The 22,685-nt window shown below is 39.7% G+C and overlaps 1 protein-coding gene across 1 annotated transcript in view; it reads left to right on the top strand.

Moving 5' to 3' along the window:
* LOC149819268 (phospholipid--sterol O-acyltransferase-like) overlaps positions 1–22,685 on the top strand; it is a 70,754-nt gene that overhangs the window by 35,798 nt on the left and 12,271 nt on the right. The window contains exon 8 of the mRNA XM_089985309.1: positions 7,457–7,556. Within this exon, the coding sequence (XP_089841435.1) occupies positions 7,457–7,556 (100 nt within the window). The remainder of the gene's footprint in view (positions 1–7,456; positions 7,557–22,685) is intronic.

Below are 22,685 nucleotides of genomic sequence, written 5' to 3'. Positions count from 1 at the left end.
TTGAACTTTGCCACTAAGTAATGAATGATCAAAACATACTTGAACTTTACCATTGGGTTCTCCACCAAAGCATGGTAGTCCCTAACAAATGCTGGCATGTGTGTGTGTGAGGTATACTTACATTAAGTATTGAATGGATTCAAAGGCAGTGGATGCTGGCAGAAAGCCATTCACATAAACCTTTTTGTTCTCGTTCTTCTTTTCTAAAATTCAGTCAAGGAAGCCAACTTGTTTTCAAGATCATCATGACTGTAAAGAGAGTACTTGCTAATTTACCATGAACTTTGTCAGTGTAGTGTAGTTTCTGTCAACTCGATAATATGACTGTTGTCATTGGATTCAACAGGAAGGCCTCAAAATTATGAGGAAAATGTTTCCTCTAATTTGTGAACCATGGGTGTGTATGGTGCACTTGAACTCATTCCACAGGCATTCAGATGTTAATAAAGTAACACTGCCTCCAATGATGCTTTGTTTATTTTGTTTAAACTACACTGCCAATTTAGTATGAACTCAAGTATGTTGCACTCAAATATCTCATCATGCCTGTCAAGAAAACAATAGTTTTTGCACCCCTCGAAAGGCAAAATATCATGTCATATGTAAAGGGTTCAGTCATGGATAATCTCTAACAAGCTGAATCGACTAATCTCTAGCAAGCAGAACAGACAGATTTCATACATAAACTACACAGGAATATGTGAAAGAATAAATTTCCTTTGAATGTAAACTTCGGAATTTATATATGAAAAAATAACACACTGCATCTCAGTTAGCAAAATAAAAATTGGGTCGCCCTTTACCCTTCAGAGTCGTATTCAACTTAATACTGAGTTAGGAAGCAACCACCGAGGGCTTAAAATCTATTTTTTTTGAAAGGCAAGCTGGGGTTAGTCCGGCCCCTAACAATTATACAATCTAGAGGAATAAAGAGAAGGAGAAGAGATAAGAAGAAGAAGAGAACCAGAGAAAAAGAGAAAAAAACAGAGATGAGAGAGAGCGTACCTGTTTTGAGGCTCCACCACGAGAGAGCGAGTATGTTGTGAGAGCCAAGAGGGAGAGACTGTTGTGAGAAAAAAACAGAGAGAGAGAGAGGGGTGAGAAAAAAAACCAAAATCAGAACATAAAGGGTTGGGGGTGCTTTGTTTAAGCCCTATTTTTTGGTCAAATGAGGGTTTTGACCCTCATTTGACCAAATGCTTCGAGGCGTGTACGCTTCATCTTGAGGCGCGTCTCGCCTCGAGGTGTGCACCTCAAGGCCTATGAGGCGCACGCCTCGAGGCTTTTGCGCTTTACACATGCGCCTCAAGGCATAAAGCCCCTCGCCTTAAGGCGAGGCACGCTTTTTGCGCCTTGAGGCGCATTTTTAATAACACTGGATGGAACGATTCATGCACCACCTGAGTTTATCCTGCAGGAAGAGCGAGATGATAAAGGAGAAGTCTCTAACAAACTAGTTCACAATTCAGAGTTTTCAACATGGAAAAGAAAAGATCAGGCTGTTGTGGCTTATATATTACCTCTACTCTTTCATAAGAGGTATTAGTGGCTATTCTAGATGAATGTTCAGCCAGAGAATTATGGCAGATACTTGCACAGACCTATTCACAGATTTCAGAGGCTAGGATTCTTCATTTGAAGAGAGAGTTTCAGCTCTTGAAGAAAGACAACTTATCGGTTACAGAATACATGAACAAAGTCAAGAGCATCACAGATTAATTAGCGATGGTGGGTTGTGTCATTCCTGACAAAGAGAAAGTTCAACAAGCACTGAATGGCTTTGGATCCGGCTATCACATGTTGGTCACTTCCTTTCTATGCCTTCCTTCATTGCCTAACTTTGATGATATGCGGGCGAAACTACTACAGTATGAAGTTACCATTAGAGGTGAGGAGCTGATTCAAAATAGCAATCATGAGGTTCTGGTCACAGGCATTGTGGCAGGGCGAGGACGTGGAGGCTTTCGGGGTGAACGTGGACAGGGAAGAGGTAATCAAGGAGGTCGCGGGCTTCTTCCCACGCCTAACGTGCCACCTAACCCACTCACAGGGAATCAATCTTCTAGACATATACCAACGTGTTTTCAGTGTAATAAAAGGGGGCACATTAAGGCAAATTGCTGGCATAATCCGCAAAACAAAGGTAGATTTAATGGTACTGGGGCTTCCACTAGAGGACAAACAAGAGATGAAAAGGAGAATGTGAAGAATTTTTTGATTTCTGCTCTTTCCGAGTTAAGTTTTAAGCAGACTGAGCAGGGAACTTGGTACATTGACTCTGGAGCTGCTGCACATGTGAAAGGTGATGCTGGTAAGATTTCTTAACTCATTCCTTATCGTGGCAAATTCAGTATTAAAACCAGAGATGGTGCCCTTCATCCTCTCTCTCATGTTGGAAACGTTTCTCTTCCACTCTCAAACTCTTCACTTCTTTTATCCAATGTTTATCACTCACTCAGTATTGTTAAAAATATTGTTTCTGTTTCTAAACTTGTTGATGATACTAACTCTTCTGTCGAATTTACTCCTTCTGTGTGTGTCAAGGATCTTCTCATAAAGAAGACGCTCGTTGAAGGAGAACGACAGAGAAATATGTATGTCCTCAAGGAATCTCCTATTGTTCGTGCTGCTCCAATAAAGTCACAACCAATTCAACCAGTGTCATTCAAGAATTGTTTTAGTCTGTCTTAGTGTAATAAGTCAAACATTTGGCATCGTTGTTTGGGTCATTGTAATCTTTCATTCATTGAAAGACTTGTGTCTAGTGGGCTTGTTCCACAGTCTAGTTTGAATAGTGAGTCTAATATTTCTCTTTGTCCCAGTTGTCATTTATGTAAGAGTCATGTTCTCCCATTTCACTCAATAAATCAAAGAGCTTTTGTGCCTTTTGAAATTGTCTATTCTGATGTTTGGGGACCTGCCCCACAATCTTCTATGTCGGGCAATCGCTATTATGTCACTTTTATTGATAGTTATTCTAGGTATACTTGGATCTATTTTATGAAACACAAATCTGAAGTGTTCAAGTTATTTTCATGCATTTTGTGCCTTAATTAGTAATCAATTTTCATCTCAAATCCAATATTTCCAATGTGATAGTGGGGGAGAGTATCTATCAAAGGAATTTACTGAATTCCTCCTGGATAATGGAATAAGTCACTGAATATCTTTTCCACACACGCCCCAACAAAATGGTGTGGCGGAAAGAAAACACCAGCATATCGTAGAAAGAGCCTTAAGCATGATACATGGTACTCATGTTCCTTTAAGCTTGTGGACGGAAGCTTTTCATTCTGCTGTGTACGTCATAAATCGACTGCCCATGAAATTGCTTGCAAATCAATCTCCTTATTTTACACTCTTTGGGACTCACCCGGATTATAATGAATTGCGAGTGTTTGGTTGTGTATGTTATGTTCATATTGACAGTTCTCAACGTAACAAGTTCCAGAACAAGGCAAGCAAGTGTAAGTTCGTTGGTTACGCTGATCAATACAAAGGTTATCGTTGCTATGATCCTACTGCTCACCGAATCAGAGTCTCACGAAATGTTGTGTTTGATGAAACTCATACCGAGAGCTCAAGAAGGGTAGAAGAACACATCGTGGATGATGACGGTTATCAGCCGTGGCTTGCTGTTGAGGTATTCGATCAAATGGTCACACACGATGCTTCCTCATGTCATTCCATACACGCTGAACATAATAAAACTGATGTGTGTTTACAAAGGGAAGAATCACCAAATACCTAAGACAGTATGCCTATTGTTTCAGATGTTACCAAGTTTGAAGGAGCTGTCTATGTACGACAGAATAAAGATAATGCTCAGTGAACTGATGCACAACCTAGGAGACCTGAGAGGATTCGCCACCCTATTGAAAGATGGGTCAGTTATAACAATTTCTCTACGGACTTACAGTTGTTCATCTCCCAGATTGAAAAACAAGATGAACCTATTAGCTTTGCTCAAGCATCTATGTCACTTAAATGGGTTGAAGCCATGAACGAGGAAATGAAAGCCTTACATGAGTGTGGAACTTGGGAGATTGTTCCTAGACCATCAGACAAAAATGTTGTAGGGCCTAAATGGGTGTATAAAATAAAGTATAAACCTGATGGATCCATTAAGCGCTACAATGCAAGATTGGTGGCAAAAGGTTTTACGCAAGAATATGAACAAGATTATGATGAGACTTTTAGTCCTGTGGTCAAGATGAATCGATTAATCTTGTCTTTGTCGGTCCAGTATGGATGGACTCTTAGTCAGCTTGATGTCAAAAATGCATTCTTGCATGGTAGCCTGAAAGAAGAGGTGTATATGGAACAACCCTCTGGTTATGCAGAATACAACCCCAACACACATGTTTGCAAACTACGAAGAGCCATCTATAGGTTAAAGCAGGCCTCTCGTTTCTGGTTTGACAATTTTTCTCTTGAAGTTCAGCGATATGGTTTCATACATTCTCACCTCGACCATTCTTTGTTTATCTTCTGTGATCGTCAGGTACGTACCTTGATTCTTATATATGTGGATGACATTATTATTACTGGAAATTCAGATGAACACATAAAAGCCACCAAGGACTTACTGAGTCGGCATTTTAAAAAAGATTTGGGAGTCTTGCGTTATTTCTTGGAAGTTGAAGTGGATAGACAGAATGGATCTCTTTCATTAACTCAACACAAATATACCTTGGATCTATTGGAAAAGGCATGCATGACAAATTGTAAACCACTATCCACTCCTAGTGTATTGAATCACAAGCTCAATTCTCAAGATGGGGAACCATATAAAGACTCCAAACAATATCGTAGCCTCGTTGGTATGCTTTAATACCTTACCTTCACTAGACCAGACATTGTGTATGCAGTAAATCAAGTATCACAGTTCATGCATGACCCACAAACAAAACATATGAATGTTGTTAAGAGAATTCTTCGATATTTAAAAGGAACTCTTGGAAATGGTCTAGTTTATAATCAGTCCAAGATCAAAGGGGAGAGACATCAAGTGGATGTTTACACAGATGCAGATTGGGCTGGAGATCCAGATGACAGGCGATTAGTTTCTGGATATTATACTTTTCTTGACGGGAACTTGATAGCATGGAGTAGCAGGAAACAACGTGCCGTTGCACGATCCAGAAGCTAAGTATCGATCTATGGTGGCTGCTACAGCAGAAGCTACATGGCTGAGACATCTTTTGACTGAAATTGGAGAGTCTATTATGCCCACCAATCTCTTTTGTGATAATCAGAGTGCCATACAAATTGCCTTCAACCCCATTCATCACAACCGTACCAAACATATAGAGATTGATCAACACTTCGTTCGGCAAAAGATCGAAGATAGAAAAGTTAAACCATCCTATGTTCCCACGGCTGATCAAGTGGCAGATTTGTTTACTAAGGGCCTTACTAGCATCCATTTTTGGTTTTTGAAGAACAAGTCCATGTTACAAAACCATGCACAACTTGAGGGAGACTATTGAGACTGGATTGTACAGGTATATACGGGTCCAGATCTGGACCCGTATCTCTATTAATATTGGGTCTGGATTGTATCGGGTCTAGACTGAAGAGTCACAGACCCGACCCGATCTGGATGTTATAAACTTAAGTCAAGGAATAGGGCACGTGTGGTTGAAGATCAATGTGCAACTGCTGCAGCCTCCTCTCTCCTCCCCTTTCAGCAACATCAACGAAGCCGATCAGGAAGTTAACAGGCACGTGCGTAATTTCTAACAGAAATTGTATGGATTCGGCATCTTCTCGAAGACATGGGAGTCTATATTAAAGAGCCAACAATGTGATGCTGTGACAACAGAAGTGCAATATATATTGCCAAGAATCATACTTTTCATGAACGAATGAAGCATATAGAGATGGATTGTCACTATGTCAGGTAAGAATATTTGAAGAAGGTCATTGATCTTCCATATGTGACGTCTAAGTACTAACTGGCTGATTTCTTCACTAAGGCTCTTTGCTCGCCTAGATTTAACTTTCTTCTTGGCAAACTTGCGGTTATCGCACCGTAAGTTTGAGGGCGGGGTGTTAAAATGTAATCATTAATTTCGTCATATGTACGTATATATATTCGTATATATATAGAGATACATATACATATATACTATGTATATATGTATACATATCTCTCTCTATATAAATATATATATATCTTTTTTCTCTTTATTACCCGAAAAGGGTATTTCTGTAATTTCCTATTTTATGCATATTCCATTTGGAATATGATTGTATTTCTTTTTATTCTTTTATTTATTCTTTTTCTTTTCTTTTCTTTTTCTTTTTCATGGTTTGTGCCACCTAGGAAGGCTCCCCAAAGAGTCGGTTGGGAGCCTCCAACAGTCACAAATGTGACCGTTAGGGACTCCCAACGACTCCTTGGGAGCCCCCTAGGTGGCTCTTCTTGTGGTGTATAAATAGGGGACTTCCCCTTGTATTTTGTTCAAGCTTGTGAGCTCAAGCTTTTCCTCTTTTCTAATATATTGTGGCATTTCATGCATTTGTGCATGTTTGTATTGCTTTATGCTCTTATGCATATTTGTTCAAGTATTCTTTGAGTGCTTTTGTGCACTTCGCTTGTGAGGAATTAGTGCTTGTATGCGTATTGTCTCTTTGAAGATATTTTTACAGTTTGGGCCTAGGCAGGACTAGGCGACCTAGGTGCTGACTATTCGGACTAATCCGGACCTTTTAAGTCCAAGACGCCTAAGTTCCCTGGACTAGGCGTTGATCCGACTCCTAGGGTGACTAGTTGCCTAGTCGCCGATTTTGATTACATAGTTTTCAAGTCATAAACAAGAACTGGTCTAATAGCACATGTTTGATCCTTTAAAGTTGTGGTGGCTAATGAAAGACATCCCAGTTCCCAAGTGCCTTTGATCTTTTTATTATTGATTTAAGCCTAAAAGAAAAGCTGATATAATCGTCTTTAAGGCACTTGGATGTAATGGTCAACTAAGTGCAATCCTTGTCTTGTGTTATGAAAACATCTCCTTGATTGGAAAAGATACTAAGTTTCTAGATTAGATTAGCCAGTTTAATTTATTCAGTCTTTTCATTCGAACTAGTGCAGTCATGAATCATGATGATGTTTAGGATCCTAATAGTGTTTCAAAGTTTAATTCACTAAAGTGTCTGGCTTTGTTGTGACCTATAAGATTTGTCCTCCTTCTGTTGTTATCTCTTGAAATATCTTTAGCTTGTGACTTGAAAAAAAAATGCTGTATAAGTCAAGTTTGATGCTTTCTCATCTTTTTGTGAAGGTTATAAAGTTTCATTAGAAAACTGTTTCGCATGTACACACTACAGTTTTCTTTTAAATTTTAGCTTGCTATTCTCGAATCCTACTATTTTAGGTTTTGATTCATAGGGAAATCTTTTGGATAAATGCTTTATGATATCTTATGTCATCAACAAAAACAAATTTTAGGTTGTATCTTGGTGATCCTGTGTTGAATCCTCTGACGCCTTGGGACAGACCGCCATTGAAGAATATCTTTTGCATATATGGGATAGACATGAAAACTGAGGTAATTTATCCATTCACATGTGCCACTAGTTTACATGATTTTAGATTGAATTATCTTTTGCCTAACTATAAATAGAAGAAAAAAATATTTTGCTCATTGCTATTTTGAATACTCAAGATATCAAGCTTTTGATAGAGTCGATCATCATGATTGTTTGCCTTCTTCATTACCGCACTCCCTTTGCCTTCTTAGTGGACTCATAGTTTAAGCTTTTTTCAAAAAGGCACCTAGATCTAGTGGGTATCACCTAGCCTCTCTCTCTCTCTCCATATATGTGTGTATCCTGATTCCTGTTCATGTATCTAAACTTTGCTTGTCGCTCATACCTGTATCTGACATCGAAACTGATGTCAAGGTCCAGGTAACATAGGTACAAGATGGTAACGAAAAGCTCTCATGGTTGAGATAAAAAGTTTTGTCGACCTTGATCTATTTTCAATTATCCCTGACCAAATTTTCATTGAAGTTCTGAAACTATAAGTAGGGTGAAAAATTGAACATAATTTTGATATCAACTAATGTTGGAATGAATATCTAAACTTTGATTGTCATTCATACTGTTGTCCAACATCAAAACTGATGTCAAGGTCCAGGTAACATAGGTACAAGATGATAACAAAAAGCTTTTTGTCGACCTTGATCTATTTTCAATTATCCCTGACCAAATTTTCATTGAAGTTCTGAAACTATATCAAGTAGGGTGAAAATTTGACCATAATTTTGATATCAACTAATGGTGGAATGATATCTAAACTTTGCTTGTCATTCATACTGGTGTCTGACATCAAAACTGATGTCAAGGTCCAGGTAACATGTACAAGATGGTAACAAAAAGCTCTCTTGGTTGAGCTAAAAATTTTTGTAGACCTTGAACTATTTTCAATTATCCGGACCAAATTTTCATTGAAGTTCTGAAACTATATCAAGTAGTATGAAAAATTGACCATAATTTCGATATCAACTAATGTTGGAATGAAAACACTAATTTGGTTTTCTGGTCCCAGTAAAGACTTGAACTAAGCAGTGAAGCAGAAGGAAGTCGGAAAGACTTAGGTAGTTATGTTTCACCATCCCTAAAGACTAAGCTTCTAATATCTAGGACCAAGTCTGAAAAGATCTAATCAAGTTGATATTGATGGATGAGCCTTTGCTGGGTCTTTTTCTTTTCTATAAATTTCCAACATGGGACCTGGTTGATCTAGCCATGCTGGGATGTTCTAAATGTTACTTGAAACTCAAAAACTAGCAGCTTTCCTTATTATTTCACTTTGTACTGTATTAAGTTCGTTAGCCAATGCTACATTTCCAATTCTAAAAAACACAGATGTGATGTTTCTCTATCAATCATTTAGTACTACCTATTTTTCTGATAAGTGAATATTCCGTGATGAGTTGTGTTCAATCCCTTGAGCAACAACAAAAACATTCTTTAAGATTATTTTATATGATAAAATTATTTGACAATATTATTCCTTTGTTTCATATTTTAGAATGCCCAGTATTTCAGCATGTTGCATGCATGTACTTTATACTGGCATATGTGTCACTGCATGGATCATAATGTTTGTTCTTGTTTTCCGATTTTTGGCATTTTCTTTTAGGTAAAAAAGTTTTAGCATGTATCATGGTCCATAAGCTATGTAACACGAACACTTCTAAAAGGTCAATGCATCCATGTTGTGCTCGCGTCCATGTAGGTGCGACACTTGGACACAGCTTCCACAATGTCAAATGCGAACAACCACACTGGGGTCCATTTCTATCCAAAATTGGACTTAGTTAACCCTAACCAAGTCTTGTTTTATCTATAGCATATACATAAATACATATATGCACATGCACACACATGATCTACCGTTGATGCATTCATGGCCTTAACTGGCTGGGTCATGCCTCCGGTGCTGTTACTTTGAAGAAATTAGGGTCCGATTCCAGAGAGGGAGTCTGGATATCCATTGTCAGGAGTCGTCTTTGACTCTCTTTTCAAAGTCCTTTAAGAAGATTACCTGGGCATCGAGTCTATAGCCTTGGCCGACAGGCCCGAGTAATCTTCTTAAAGGACTTTTAAAAGAGAGTCAAAGACGACCCTCGGCAACAATATATATATATATATATATATATATATATATATATATATATATATACTAGAAATCATAGTTGTAGGCTGTATCTTCTCAATGAGACCTTATGGATGTACTCAACACAGTTTATTTGATAGGAATCATCCTTTGGATCATGTTTTTTGGACATGTAGGATTTTTTAAGTCATGAAATTTTGATACATTGTGAGCTGCTGATTTTTAAAGGTCTTAAAAAACCAACATATATGCTATAATCAAATGATCCAAAACTTGTTTTCTACTAAATAATGCTTATAGATCATATCTATAGGGTCTGATCAACAAAAAAGTTCAAGAAATTTGAAAATCTAAAGCTTTTATTAGGTGGGAGTAGGTGCTCAGGGAGCACCCTATCATTACTAATATAGAGAACTGGGTAGGTGTGAAATTGATACGTGCTAAATGGTTTTTTCTGCCCTTCCGGTGTTTTTTTCACAGTTCTGACCACATAAATGTGTTGGTCATGGTCGATTTATGAGGAATCCACACCTAGATAATGTGTTTTCGATGAAAAAAATGATATTTCGAGCCTCAAAAATTTACAAAGATTTTGGACCGTTGATTTTTCGAACCTTGTAAAAACCCACCCATGTGTCGGAATCGAACACTTCAAGAGATGATCCCTATAGAATCAAGTACATAGATCACATATGTCTGGTCAAAATTTAAAAATAAAACGTAAAACCCTGAAAAACTCATTTAGCACGTATCATTTATCACCTATCATTTCACAACTACCCATTACTCACTAATATATATATATATATATATATATATATATATATATATATATAGTCATTAGATATGAGAACTATTATGTAAATTTTGATTTTTATGTATTTTTTATTCTTTTCTCTTAAATCTAACCGTACGGATGTGATCTAAATGCTTGGTTTTATTGTTAAAATAGTATATATATACTATCATGTGTCTGTAATTTACTTTTTGAGTTAGGGGTATTTTGGTCATTTTCTCTTATAATAAAATATCCACTAGGGACTGCGTGTAACCCTTTTTATTTTTTATTTTTTTTTTTTGTCCTTGTCCAAATGACCAAGGGCTTTTTGGTTATTAGTCAAAGAGTTGTTGGGAGGCTGCCCACCGGTCAGATTTCTGTAATGAGCCTAACTTTGGGAGGCAAAATAACTATGGTAATAATAATAACTATAGTTGTTGAAGAAAAATAATTATTTGTCATCATTGTAATGAGCCGGGTCACATTAAACCCGCTTGCCCTAAGTTGAATGAAACCTTCAAGTATAAGGTTACTTCCGTTGAAGATTCTACTCCCAAGAAGGAAGAAGAAGGCAAAAGTGGAGCGGGTCTTAAAGACACACTTGACCAAATATCCATGACCCTTCAACAAATTCTTAAAGTGACTTCTCCTATATCGGATGCTGCCATCGCCTCCTCATCTTCACCCAGTACATATTTTTGGATTCTAGATTCGGGAGCATCTTTCCATATGACTCATGAGAATGCCTCATCCAATATATGCACCAACTCAAACTTGTCTTGTGTTTCTATGGCCGATGAAACCATTTTGAAAATTAAGAGTATAGGAACATTAGATTCTAAAGAATTTCAAATTTTTTTTGTCCCAAAAGTTAGTTGTTCCCAAACTAAATTTAAATCTTTTTTCGGTTTCTCAAATTGCTAACCATGGATGTGAAATATCTTTTTCATCTAAGGGTTGCTTTGTGCAGGATCTCCGGTCTGAGAAGTGTATTGGGCAAGGCCATAGGAAGGGAAATCTTTACTTTATGGATTCATTGTCTCTTCTTTTAAAATTATTTTATAACTATGTTCAAGATAAGGGTATTGAAACTTGGCATAAAAAAATTGGACATCCAAGCTATTCTAAAATGTATCTTTTTCCTTTTGGAGAAAAATTTTGTAATGAAAAAGATATGACTTGCAAAGATTGTATTCTTGGAAAAATGAAATCTATCCGATTTCCAAAGAGAACCTTTGTTTCAACAAGACCTTTTGAATTTGTGCACTCAGATGTATGGCGTCCTTCTCCGGTTATATCTAAAGGTGGTTACTCGTATTATGTGACTTTTATTGATGACTTTACTAGATATGTGTTGGTTTAAGATCAAAGTTAAAAATAAATTTCAAAGCAATGTATCTATTCTTAGATCAGATTCGGGTGATGAATATCTATCCAATGATTTTCAAAACTATCTAAAACAAAATGGGATTTGCCATCAAAGATCTTGCCCTAAGACACCTCAACAAAATGGACTAGCAGAAAGAAAGCATAGGCATATAATATAAACTGCTAGAACTCTACTTATTTCAAAAAATATTCGCAAAAGTTTTTGGGCCAAAGTTGTTTTAACTTCCACTTATTTGATAAATAGAATGTCATCATCTACTTTAAAAAATATTTTTCCTTATGAAAAGCTTCTCAAAATGACACCTAATTTTAATTGTTTACGGATTTTCGGTTGTAAATGTTTTGTGCTTTTACACAAAAGAGATAAGTTATCACCAAAAGCAATTAAATGTGTCTTCATTGGATATGGTAAAAATAAAAAAAAGATATAGATGCTTTGATTTCAAAAATAATAAACTCTATGTTTCCAAAAATGTGACATTCTTAGAGGATGAAAACGGTTTTGAAGAGCATGATAAAATGAAGAAAATAGACTATATGTTTTTGTATGATCTCTCTCCAAGAGAAAATATACATACTAATGATGACTCTTTGAATCATCATGAAATCTTAGATGATATCAACCATGAATGCCTTAATATTGAGACACCACCGAGTAGTGATGACATCATTAATAGATCTAAAAATATTCAAGTTTATGCCCGGCGTGAGCAAAATAATCCTACGAGTGCCTTAGAAAATTTTTCTTAATATAGTTGTAAGAAGACGAGTTCTTGGATTATCACCAAGCGAATCTTCAAATGGAACCATTGAAAGGATCATTCACATGAACCACAAGGATTCATACACAATACCCAAGAAAGGGTATACCACAACAAGAGGAAAAAAATAATTTTATTGATTGGGAAAACACCCACACAAAAACATAAATAACAAGGGGGGAAAACCCCATATTTATAATACAAGGAGAAGAGGGAAAGAGGGAGTCGTTGGGCACTCTCTGACTTTATGCTTTTTGACTTTGGTAAAAAACAAGCATAACGTCCAAAAAAGTCCAAATCCTAACTGAAATATAACTGAACTAAAAGAAAAATATTACATATGAGATTACATATGATGTTTCATTATTTAACACTCTCCCTCAAACTTACGATTAAATAACCAAAAGTTTGTCCAAGAGAAAGTGAAACTGAGCAACAAGAGGTTTGGTAAAGAAATCTGACAGTTGATATTCAGAGGAGACATATGGAAGATCAATGGTGCCGTGTAGAAATTCTTCTCGTATGTAGTGACAATCCATCTCGATATGCTTGGTCTGTTCTTGGAATGTCCGGTTGCTGACAATGTAAATAAAACTTTTGTTGTTGCAGCACAGCTATGATGCTCCTGTACTCATAACACCCATGTCTTGAAGCAATCACCTTAGCCAAACTACTTCTTTGGTGGTTGTAGCCATGGTTCTGTACTCGACTTCAGTTGACGAAAGAGAGACATTTTGTTGCTTCTTGCACCTTCAAGAGACCAATGATTCTTCTAAACACACACATAAACCAATAGTTGAGTGTCGATCATTGGGATCACCTCCTCAATCTGCATCAGTATAAGCAATTAAGTCTAAAGAAGAAGAAACAGATAAAAAAAGTTCTCGAAAAATGAAAGTTTTAATATATCTAATAATGCGTAAGACAACTCTCATATAGACAGTGGTAGGAGCATATTGAAATTGGCTTGCTGTGTGAACGACATGCGCAATGTTAGGTCTTGTAATGGAGAGATAAGACAGAGCCCCGACAAGTTGTCTGTAAGGTGTTGGATTTTCAAGTGGTTCTCCATCATCAATCTTCATTTTGACATTTACAACTTCAGGAGTGTCAGCCTATCTTCCATCTGAGATACCAGACCTATCAACAATATCTAGAGCAAATTTGGATTGAGTTAGTAAATAGCCTCTAGGAGAATAAACAACTTTTATTCCAAGAAAGAATTTTAGAAAACCCAAGTCACTCATTTCAAAGTGTGTTTTGAGAAACTTTTTAATATTGTCAACTTCCTGTTTATCACTTCTAGTGATGATCATGTCGTCTACATAGAAGAGAAGAATAATGATACCTGCATCAGAATTCTTAACAAACAAAGCTGTATCAGTAAGACAAGATTAAAAATAAAAATCAAGCATAACTTGACTAAACTTATCATACCAAGCTTTTGGGGCTTGCTTAAGTCCATACAAAGCTTTATTTAAATGAAGAGTTTTTCCTTTAAGAATATTGATGCCAGGTGGTGGGTCCATGTATACTTCTTCAGCTAGGCTTCCATTTAGAAATGAATTTTTGACATCTATTTGGTATATATGCAATTTCTTTATAGAAGCAAGAGCTATTAGGTTCCTTACTGTTAGAACTTGAGTTTTCATCAAACCTGATCTGCAATAGGAGAAAAAGTGAGAAGAAAAAGGTAGAAGAAGAAGAAGACACTTAGTCGTTTTGGGGCTGCACAGGTTCACGTTTTTCATAATACATATGTGACCTGATTCTTCATATTTATGTATTAGGTTACAAAGTAATTTGACTATGGACATAACTGTCCTACAACAAACATAATATTACAAGCGTGCCCTAGTAAGCACATCAATCACGCAATCCCAGTTTGGGTTTGGATCAGACCCAAACTGGTCCAGCCCATTTCACGACACTTAATACCCTCCCTCAAGTTGTGCATGGTCTTATACCATGGACAACTTGTTCTTCAAGAACCAAAATCTGTTTTTCGTCAAACCCTTTGTAAATAAATCTGCCACCTGGTCTTCCGTAGGGATGAAATGAGGCTCAATCTCTTTGTGTTCAACCTTCTGTCGAATAAAGTGTTGATCTATCTCAATATGTTTTGTCTTACTGTGGAAAATAGGATTAAAAGATATTTTAATGGCACTTTGATTATCACACAATAAGATAGATTTCGAGATCCGTTCCTCCAATTCATTCAACAAATGCCTTGTCCAAGTAGCTTCAGTAGTGGCAGGAGCCATTGATCGGTATTCAACTTCAGTACTTGATCTAGCTATTGCCTTTTGTTTTCTACTGCTCCACGATACTAAGTTTTCTCCAAGAAAAATGCAATACCCGAAAACTGACCTCCTTTCATCAGGATCTCCTGCCCAGTCCGCATCACTGTAGACTGTGACATCATGCATGCCTCATCTTTTCCAACTTTTCTTATATACCAACCCATCTCCAATGGTACCTTTTAAATACCTCAACACTCTCTTGACTGCATCCATGTGTCCTATTCGCCGCTCATGCATGAACTGCGACACTTGATTGACAGAATAAACAATGTCAGGGCGAGTAAAGGTAAGATATTGAAGCATACCGACTACACTTCGATATCTTGTAGGATCTGGGTACAAATCTTCATCCTATGAACTAAGCTTTTGATGTACGACACTCGGTGTAGACAAAGGCTTGCAATCTTGCATACCAAATTTCTTCAACAAATCTAGTGTGTATTTATGTTGTGTCAATGTCAGGCAATCATCCTTCCTGTCTACCTTGACTCCAAGAAAATAACGCAAATCTCCTAAGTCTTTCATCTTAAACCTTTGACTTAAGAGTCTCTTTATTTCTTCAATGTGGCTCATCGAGTTCCCTGTAACAATAATATCATCAATATATATCAACAACAGGGTAGTGATGCCTTTACCCTTGAATATAAACAATGAGTGGTCCAAGAGAGATCGACATAACCAGAGTTACCGGAAGCGCCTAGGCAAAAGGGGAAGCGCGCTTCGGAAGCGCAAAACGTCGCACTTCTGAAGCGTGAGGGGAAGCGTCCCCCTTTTTTGGGAAGCGTGCTTCCCCCTCGCTTCCTTCACACTTCCCCCACGCTTCCCCCTCGCTTCCCCATTTTTTCCATTTTTTTCGCTTCCCCCTCGTTTCCGGTTCGCTTCCTAGGTCGCTTTCAGTTCGCTTCCGAGACGGTTCAGAATTTTCTTCTAAGTAGTCTCATGCTTCCCCGCTTCCTAAATTTTTGAAAGTGCCTCGCTTTCCGCTCCCGCTCCCGCTTCCTCGACTGGTAACTCTGGACATAACCCATGTTTATGTATTTCTAAGGAGAAACTTTCAAACCACGAGCATGAGGCCTGCTTCAAACCATATATGACTCTTTTTAGTCTGCATACATGTGTGCTTGGGTCTCCCTCAACATATCCTGGAGGCTGTTCCATGTAAACTTCTTCCTTCAAGTCTCCATGAAGAAATGCATTTTTGACATCTAACTGACTTAATGTCCATTCATGTTTGACAGCTAAAGACAATATAATTCTTATTGTCCCCATTTTGACCACGGGTTTAAAAGTCTCATCATAATCCTGGCCATATTCCTGGGTAAACCCCTTTGCAACAAGTCTTGCTTTGTATCGTTCTATGGTGCCATCGGGTTTGTACTTAATTTTATAAACCCACTTGGAATCAACAACATTTTTATTAAGAGGTCTGGAAACAATTTCCCACGTCTGGCATTCATAAAGCGCTTCCACTTCTTCATTCATGACCTCAATCCATTTGTTTGATTTCACGACTTGATGAAATCCTATGGGTTCATCATGCTTATCAACCTGAGATAAAAAGAGTTGAAGATCCATAGAAAAATTGTTGTAGCTGACCCACATGTCAATGGGGTGTCTGATTCTATTTGAACTCCTCAGGTTTCCAACAGGCACATAAGTATCCTGTTCAATGTGAGGAACAGGAGGAGCACCTTTTTCTCTTCGCACATACACATACCCTTTAAATTTATCAATAGGATGAGGTTGTGGGTCTGCCCTTTCTTCAACATATGAAGCTCCACCGACCTGATCACCAGATTGAGGTAAGCATGCTTGGCTTAAGTCAATGTCAACCTAGTCAGCCGACTATATTTCCTGAGTATACTGAGGTGAGCAATCACCATAAACACCTTCAAATAATTTTGCACTCATCCATGGATGACAAACCTTTTCTCTGGGAATTCTTTGACAGGTATTAAACGATACATCTCCAAGATTATTCTCATCAAACACAACATTCCTGTAAATTTTAACACGTTTAGTCATAGGGTCATAACACCGATAACCTTTGTAATCATCAGCATATCCCACGAATCTACACTTGAAAGCCTTTGGTTGGAATTTATTCCTGAGAGAATCATCAATATGAACATAGCAAGTGCATCCAAACGCACGCAGAGCATCATAATCAGGCTGAATGCCGAAAAGAAAAAAAATATGGTGAACTATTTTGTAAAACTGTCATAGGTAGACGATTTACAATATAGACTGCTGAATGGAATGCTTCTGTCCACAAACTAATGGGAAGATTACTATTATGCATCATGCTCATGGTCGTTTCAACAATATGCCTATGCTTTCTCTCAGCAATCCCATTTTGTTGTGGCGTATATGGACAAGACACTCTACGCTTTATTCCATTACTTTGGAGAAAATCAATAAAATCCTTCGATGTATACTCACCACCTCCATCACAATGAAAATGCAAAATATTGGTAGAGAAATGGTTTCGAACAAAGGCATGAAAGTTGCGAAATATGTGAAAAGTTTCAGGCTTATGCTTCATAAAAAATATCCAAGTATAACGAGAATAACTGTCAATAAAGATGAGATGATATCTGCTGCCAGAAGAAGAACAGACGGGCGTAGGACCCCAAACATCTGAATAAACAATTTCAAAAGGTCTTGAAGCTCTTTTATTTATAGAATCAAAAGAAGAACATGACTCTTACGCATTTGACAACTGGAACACTTTTTATTATTTTCCTCAAGAGTTAAACTTGATTTAGGAATCAATTTACTTGATACAAGTTTCTCAAGAAAAGAATAACTGCAGTGACCAAGACGATCATGCCAAAGTCTTGGCTTATTACATTTAGAAAGGCTAAAACCAGACTCAGGACCTGACATAGATAACTCAGACTGAAAAGACTTAGACTTCAATAAGGGCTTCAAGGCGGAACTAGTCTGCACAAATGGATCTTCCTTGAAGATGTACATATTTCCTTGTTGCTCCCCTTCAGCGAATGTCTCCCTTGTTTGAAGATCCTTGACATACACAAAAGAGGGAGTGAATTCAACATAAGAATGTGTATCATCAACAAGTTCGGACACAGAAATAATGTTCTTTTTCATGTTAGGAGCATGAATGACATTTAACAAATTGAGAGATGATGTTGACAAAGGAATGATTGCATCACCAATGTGAGAAATATGGTGGTGAGATCCATCTCCAGTAACAATACTAATTTTACCAAAGTAAGGAACCGAGCTCGAGAGCTTACCAACATCCCCCGTAACATGGGTTGCTGCTCCTGAATCAACATACCATAATCCTTGATCATTCTGCTTCAAATGCAACCCAGACAATGCTGCCAACAAAAGTTGTTTCACCTCCCCATCAGTTTTGGTAACATTATCGTTCTTCTTGCTCTCAGTGTTTTGCAACTTTCCTTTATTTTGAGGATTAAACCAACAATTTGCCTTAATATGTCTCTTTTTATTACACAGGTAACTAATGCAGCGGAGGGGAAATCTGAGGTCGACCCTCACGTAATGGGTACCGGCATGGACACGTTTTCGGTGCAGCTAAAACGACGACGCTGATACAATAATGGGGCTGACGTTGAGGCTACTCGATCAGCACACAACCCACGTTCCTGGGTACCGATGTGCTGCAGGGAGGGATCGGTGTCGTCCCGTTAACAGGCTGCCGTGGTTGCTCCTTTCAATGCACAGTCATGTAACATATAATAACGCAGGAACAACGTGAAGCAAAGAAAGACTCAGTTTCACGTATCCAAACAACAGGGGATTAAGGACTGGAAATGTTTACAACTTGATAATACTAACAGTGAAATGAAAAGCCACGACTAATAGAAAAATCAACAAAGCAATGAAACTGACAGAAGAAAAGGAAAACGCAGTAAAGAATGTGTGTCTGAAGCAAAGGTAAGAAGCTTTTAAAAAAAAATCCAATAGTCTGCTGTAGGCTGAATGTGACAGAGCAACGACAAAATAATCAAATGGAAGCAAAGAAATAACAATGAAAGTAAATGAAAATGAGACCAACAATAGACGGAATAAAAAAAATCAAAGGAAAGCTGCTGAAGAAAAAACGACTGCTGCGAAATTCAATATTCTCTCCACCTGCACGCAACCCTAAGAAGTTTATTTAAAGGCTTTAACTGGATCCGGGTCTCGGGTCCGGTCCCAGACCCGAAACACGTCTGTGTGTTGTTGGGTATGGGACGTGCTCTCCATCATTGTTCTGGGTCTGCTCTGTATCATTCTCCCTAGGTTGGGAAGAAGTCGGCTCCGACGACTGATCTTCTCCACAATAAGCATATAGATCAGACACATCGAAGATAGGTGCTTCCATTTAAAATTGTGATCTGCTCCCGACTCTGCAAACTTACCAATGACCACATCTCCAGCTTGCAAGTTGGCACCAATAAATGGGAATCAATCATCATCAAGGCTGGCCACCCTACCATACCCACGGAGCATTTTTCCAAAATCTACCGCCCCTTTCATTTTGCAGCGCTTCCCTGTCTCCTTCACAACGTCAACTTCAGATTTATAACTTCTGATATGCTCAGCCATGAACATGCCACGCTGTAATGAAGCTTGATTCAATACCAAAGAGACTTCTTGAATGCCGCCAAGATGAACATTAACAACCACAATTGCATCCAGACCCGTCCACCTGGGCCCCCCTGCTCCCACTTGTGGGTTTGCCGCCTTATGGCTCCCACGCACGGGTTCAAGGGTTACTGCCTTCCCGGGTCGGACAGAGGTACCTGGGTCCCCAGCAAGGCCCAGTGAGACGCCGGGGCCCTGCAGGTCTGACCCATATTGTGGCGCGATCCCCATGGTGCGAGGCCACGAGCCCAGGCTTAGGACAGGACCCAGCGTAACGTTGTGGTCCTGCAACTTAGGCCCGACCTGCGATGCAGTCGTCGGGACCCACTGCGCCCCTTGGCGGTTCGGTTGGAGGGTACTTAGACATGGGCGACCAGGGGTCGCTGCTGACTCGAGATGGGGAGAACTGCCGCAACATGCATCCCTGTGCAAGGTTTCCTCAACGCCTTCTCATCGCGCCGTGTGCTGGAGCGTCATCGGGGCTGAATCGACGATGGTAGTATCAACAAGATTAATTGCGCGCGCGCCTAACTGATTCAATTGCACTGCGTGCGCATCCACCTTGGATTCAAGCACATCCATCCGCGCTTTGACCCCGTCCATACGCTTCAGTAGACCGGCTACCTCCTTTTCTAGGCATAGCATATCTTCCAGCATCTCTGTCAACTGGATGATTAGCCGCTTCATGATCTCCTCTCGTGCCTTTTCGCTCATAGGACCGTTCCTTGCTTCTTGAGTCATGCCGTTGACGAAGGAGGAGGGGCTGGGCTCTGATACCATTTTTGTAACGCCCCAAAATTTCGAACTTTATAATCCCTTTGAAATAGTTGGAAAATTTCTCTTATTTACAGAGTTTAATTTTTAAAATCAGCAAAAACGATTTCTTTAAAAGAAAAAGGACAAGTTTGACAACTTTGGGCACGTTAGCGAGAGAACAAGGATTTACTATGGACGATCTGCAATAATACTTAGGAAATCATTTCTTCTATTAAAAGAGAGTGTCAGGTTTGTACAAAATTTGGATTTTCTCCAGGGAAACTGTAACAAAAACCAAAATGTCCAGGAGAAGAACTACGAGCAGAAACAGTGGATCCTGAAGTCATCTCGCAGTCGCGTCATCGCCTGTGATGCACTTATTCGTCACTTGTACCCATGAAATGGGTTAGTTTTGCGAAAAACAAGAGCCTGGACGCGAAACGTGGCGGCAAACAGAAATAAAAAATGCAAAAGCAAAGGACAAGGATCGCGAAACCGCATCCTTGAGCAAAAGACAGAAAGTAGTAAATGCGAAAGCAAAAGCCTGGGCACAAAGCGCGACGGCAAACAGAAACAAGAAATGTGAAAGCAAAGGACAAGGATCGCAAAACTGCGTCTTTGAGCCAAAGACAGAAAGTAGTAAATGCGAAAGCAAAAGCCTGGGCGCAAAGCGCGACGACAAACAAAAACAGGAAATGCGAAAGCAAAGGACAAGGATCGCGAAACCGCGTCCTTGAGCAAAAGACAGAAAGTAGTAAATGCGAAAGCAAAAGCCTGGGCGCAAAGCGCGACGACAACAGAAACAGGAAATGCAAAAGCAAAGGACAAGGATCGCAAAACCGCGTCCTTGAATTGAAAGCGTACTTATATACGTATATGTATATAAATATGTAATTAAGTCCTTTCGATCTTTAATTATTTAAGCTTGATTTAATTATTTAAGTCCTTGTGCAACTTTCCCTACCTTGGGGTATTGCGAGGAAGAAGTCGTCTACTAGCGTAGGTGATTGTTGGTTCAATTCGCGGGGTGCGAACGGGCTCCGTTGCGCAAATTGCAAAAGTACGCTGTTTAGCATGCGTTAAACGAATAAAGGCAGGGAGAAGACTCGACTTCTCCGCAACACAATGAAGGGGTCATCGGCCCCTGCGGTTATGAAAAAGAACGAGGTAGGGTCCAATGACCCATGCCACCAAAGGAACAGTTGCAGGGGCCATCGGCCCCTGCCGGATATTTAAAGAAGGGCAGGGGCCTTCGACCCCTGCTGGGTTTTCAAAAAGAGGGGCTCCTGCCTGATTTTTTTTAAAAAAAGGGGCAGGGGCTGATGGCCTCTGCCAAGGACATTAGCAGAGAGAGGGAGCGCAGGGGCTAAAGGCCCCTTGCGGCTTATCAGGAGAGGAGGCAGGGGCCAAAGGCCCCTATTGATTATTGAGAAAAAGGGCAGGGGCCATCGACCCCTGCTGGACTTTGAAAAGAAGAGGGGCAGGGGCCGATGGCCCTTGCTGGAAGGTAAACAAAGAGAAAGAGAGAGTCGCAGGGGCCTTTGGCCCCTGCTTGCCGTTATCGGGAGAGGAGACAGCGAGAGGGAGGGGACTCACCTGAGGCTGCCGGAGAGAAGGGCGGTCGCCGGGGAGGTGGGAGGTCGTCGGGCGGTGGTTGCCGAGATGAGAGCTCGCCGGAGAGGAGGAACGTCGCCGGCGGGGCTCACTGGAGAGGAGAGCGAGGGAACGAGGGAGAGATGCAGAGAGGCGCGCGCGCGCGCGCGAGAGAGAGAGAGAGAGAGAGAGAGAGAGAGAGAGAGAGAGAGAGAGAGAGAGAGAGAGAGAGAGAGAGGCTCGTAAGCCCCCCCTCTCCTCTCTCGCCTTTTTATAACGCACAGGGGGCAGGTGGCCCCCTGTGTGTCGCCCACGGCCAGCCCCTGAAAACCCCTTTCGATGGGCAGTGCTGGCTCGGGTATGGATCCGGGTCGGGTCCAGACCCAACCTGGGTCGCCAAATTTTGTTTTTTTTTAACTGGGTTTTACAATTTTGATGCAGCGGAGGGGAAATCCGAGGTCGACCCTCACGTAACGGGTACCGGCGTGGACACATTTTCGGTCTAGCTAAAGGGGCGACACTGATACAATAATGGGGATGACGTTGAGGCTACTCGATCAACACACAACCCACGTTCCTGGGTACCGATGTGCTGCAGGGAGGGATCAGTGTCGTCCCGTTAACAGGCTGCCGTGGCTGCTCTTTTCAATGCACTGTCGTGCACCATATAATAACGCAGGAACAACATGAAGCAAAGAAAGGCTCGGTTTCACGTATCCAAACAACAGGGGATTAAGGACTGGAAATGTTTACAACTTGATAATACTAACAGTGAAATGAAAAGCCACGACTAATAGAAAAATCAACAAAGCAATGAAACTGACAGAAGAAAAGGAAAACACTGTAAA

The sequence above is a fragment of the Nuphar pumila genome, chromosome 13 (assembly GCF_984573655.1).
Source record: "Nuphar pumila chromosome 13, dmNupPumi1.hap1.1, whole genome shotgun sequence".
In the NCBI taxonomy this organism is placed as follows: Eukaryota; Viridiplantae; Streptophyta; class Magnoliopsida; order Nymphaeales; family Nymphaeaceae; genus Nuphar; species Nuphar pumila.
This window is presented reverse-complemented; position numbering and strand designations above follow the sequence as displayed.